Below are 3325 nucleotides of genomic sequence, written 5' to 3' on the forward strand. Positions count from 1 at the left end.
AGACGACCACTAGGGAAGTGGGATACGGGGAAGGGGACAGGGGAAGGGAAGGGGAAGGGGAAAGGGAAGGGGAAAGGGATAGGGAAGCGAAGGGGAAGGGAGGGGAAGGGGAGAGGGGAAGGGGAAGGGGAAGGGGAGGGCGGAAAGGGGAGGGAAGGGGAAGGGAAGCGGTGAAGGGAAAGGGAAGGGAAAGGGAAAAGGGGAAGTGGAAGGGGAAGAGGAAGGGAAGGGAAGGAGAAGGGAAGGAAGGAAGGAAGGGGAAGAAGCGCGAAGGCGAAGGCGAAGGGAAGGGAAGGGAAGGGAAGGGAAGTGGTTCCCCTTCCCCTTCCCTTTCCCTTTCCCCTTCTCCCTCCCCTTCCGCTCCTCCTCCTTGTTCCCCCATCCCTGCCTTCTCCTTTTCTTTCCCCTCACTTCTCCTGTCCCTACAGGTCCTACTGCTATAGTGGCAACTGCTCCGTTCCGCCCAACCCCATCATCCTACCAGGACACACGGGATGCTGCACCTTCAAGAACTCCCCAGGCCAGGGCAGCGCTGGTGTCCTGGTCTATGAAGCAGAAACCTTCACCTTGGCCATCCTCTTCTCCAACAATTACAACTACGGCTTTTACAACACGGAGTTTGCTGTGGAGATCTCCCCAGAGAAAGCCCACCGTGGAAGCCTGGAAATGATCTATGATAGGATGTATAGACGTTTATCTGCCAATTCCAGCAACAATGGCATGTTCCAGTTTGTCAGGCCCAGTGCAACACAGCAGACCATAATCGTATCTGCTGGTGGCACAGAGGTCATGGCCACCATGTCCAAGGATGAAAAGTCCATCATTAAAGTAGTTGTAGTGAACCAGTAAATCCTTCCCCCACATTCAGAGGCAAAATAACCCCTTGTCTTTATGTCCTTTGTCCCAAGGAGAGGGAGAGGACTGGAGAAAAAGGAAGGAAGGAATGGCCCCACATCCAGTAGATGCTGAGCAAAGAGGGCTGCCCTCAAAAGACAATGGCAGCAAAACATAGCAATAAAACGCAACTCAGATAACCATAAGAGGTCATGTCTTGGGGGTGGATGGAGATGGGGATGGGGATGGGGATGGGGATGGAGATGGAGAAAGAGATGGAGATGAGGAAGGGGATGGGGATGGGTATAGCAATGGGGATGGAGATGGAGATGGTGATGGGGAAGGGGATGGGGATGAAGATGGGGATGGAGATGGGGTTGGGGATGGGTATGGGGATCGACACATTAGGGATGGGGCCACACTGGGGACTGGAATAGGGACACAATGGGAGCGTGGAGATCCAACTCACCAACCACACAGAGGATATCACCCTGAGTAACCCGAGGTAATGGGGACACATGGGGGTGGTGGAGGTGATGGTGGTTGGGGGGAGCATCAGCCTTCAAGGTGAAATCGAGTCGTGGCATCGTGGTATGGGATTCCCCTACTGGTTGTCGTTGTGGTTGCATGAAAACCTTGACAGAACTTCTTCCTCAGGGAAGAGATGGAGTCTCCATGACAGGGAGATGGTAGAACCTCCATCCCAGGGCAGGAATGGGGCCTTTCCCCTCACCACCCCTCCCTTCCCTCCAATCCCCTCCACCCTTTCCCTCCCCTCCTTTCCACCCTTCCCATACCTTTCTCTTTCCCTTTCCCATTCTCCTTCTCCACCTCCTCCTCCTCCTCTTCTCTATATCCATGCCCTCCCCTTCCCCTTCCCCTTCCCCTTCCCCTCCTCCTCCTGGGGAGGATGGAGATGGATATGTGAAATGGGGATAGAGATGGGGATGGGGACACAGTGGGGATGGGAGCTGTGGGGTCCGCCTCTTTCATCCCTCCCCCATCCCTTGTATTTTTCCCCCCTTATTGCAACCCTTCAGCCTTCACATCTCCTCACTTTCACTTTCCATGCTGGGCCAACCAGTCACAGGCAGCCCTTCCCCCTCACCCAACCACATGTCAAAAGGGGAAGGGGAAGGAGAAGGAGAAGGAGGAGCAGAAGATGAAAGGGAAGGAGAAAGAGACTCAATTTCACTTTGAAGGCTGATGAATCCCCCAAACAACAACCCCTCATGTGTCCCCATTTCCTGGGGTTACTCAGGGTGATATCCTCCGTGCTGTTGGTGATTTGGATCTCCACGCTCCTAAAGAGCATTTCTGCACCCACAGATAGGGATGGAAATGGCAGTGCATGAAATAAGCTCTGCCGCAAAGCCACATCCTGCCTTGTATTTTTTTGACGTGTGGTGGGGTGATAGGGCTGCCTGTGATTGGTTGACCCACCAGGGAATGGAAAGTGAAAGTGCAGAGGTTTGAAGGCTGAAGAGGGGCATTAAGAGGGGAAAAATACAGGGGTTGGGAGAGGGCTGAAAGTGGCGGACCCCACATCTCTCATCCCCACTGTGTCCCAATCCCTATCTTCATCCCCTTCCCCATCACCATCCCTATCCCGATCCCCATCCCTATCTCCATTCCCATCACCATCTCCATCTGCATCCCCATCCCCATTCCCATCCCCATCCCTATCTCCATCCCCATCGCCATCTCCATCCCCATCTCCATCCCCATCCCCATCCACCCCCAAGACATGGCCATGCTCTCCTCTTATGTTTATCTGAGTTGCATTTTATTGCTATGATTTGCTGCCATTGCCTTTTGAGGGCAGCCCTCTTTGCTCAGCATCTACTGGAAGTGGGGGCCATTCCTTCCTTCCTTCTTCTCCAATCTTCTCCCTCTCCTTGGGTCAAAGGACCTAAAGACAAGGGGTTATTTTGCCTTTGAATATGGGGGAGGGATTTCCTGGTTCTCTACAACTACTTTAATGATAGAGTTTGCAGCAGTGGACATGGTGGCCGTGACCTTAGTGCCACCAGCAGAGACAATCGATGTCTCCTGTGTATCACTGAGCTTGGCTAACTGGAACATGCCAGTGTTGTTGGGATTGGCAGGTAAACCTCTATACATCCTATTATAGACGTCTTGCAGTTGGCCAACGTGGGCTTTCTCTGGGGAGATCTCCACAGCAAACTCCATACTATACAAGTTGTAGTCGAAAGGGTTGGAGAAGAGGATGGCCAAGGTGAAGGTTTCAGCTTCATAGACCAGGACGCCAACACTGCCCCGTAAACGGGCTGGGGTGTTGTTGAAGGTGCAGCATCCTGTGTCTCCTGGTTGGATGATGGGGCTGGGGGGGCTGGAGCTGTATCCGCTGTAGCAGTAGGACCTGGAAGGAGAGGAGAATTGAGGGGAGGGAGAGGGAGAAGGAGAGGGAGAAGAAGAGGAAGGAGAAGGAGAAGGAGAAGGAGAAGGAGAAGGAGAAGGAGAAGGAGAA

At 53.4% G+C, this 3325-nt stretch overlaps 2 protein-coding genes across 5 annotated transcripts in view; one reads left to right on the forward strand and one right to left on the reverse strand.

The window, feature by feature from the left end:
- The window catches only part of LOC107325889 (DELTA-sagatoxin-Srs1a-like), a 4132-nt gene extending 3092 nt beyond the window's left edge, over positions 1–1040 (forward strand). For both annotated transcript variants that reach the window (XM_015887152.2, XM_032441129.1), the window contains one exon: positions 429–1040. In XM_015887152.2, coding sequence (XP_015742638.1) covers positions 429–849 — 421 coding nt within the window. In that variant the 3' untranslated portion in view covers positions 850–1040. The remainder of the gene's footprint in view (positions 1–428) is intronic.
- A 1558-nt stretch (positions 1041–2598) lies between these two features.
- Positions 2599–3325, reverse strand: part of LOC107325887 (DELTA-sagatoxin-Srs1a-like) — a 10270-nt gene continuing 9543 nt past the window's right edge. For all 3 annotated transcript variants that reach the window (XM_015887148.2, XM_015887146.2, XM_015887147.2), the window contains one exon: positions 2599–3217. In XM_015887148.2, the coding sequence (XP_015742634.1) occupies positions 2761–3217 (457 nt within the window). In that variant the 3' untranslated portion in view covers positions 2599–2760. The remainder of the gene's footprint in view (positions 3218–3325) is intronic.

The sequence above is a fragment of the Coturnix japonica genome, linkage group LGE64 (assembly GCF_001577835.2).
Source record: "Coturnix japonica isolate 7356 linkage group LGE64, Coturnix japonica 2.1, whole genome shotgun sequence".
NCBI classification, from domain to species: Eukaryota; Metazoa; Chordata; class Aves; order Galliformes; family Phasianidae; genus Coturnix; species Coturnix japonica.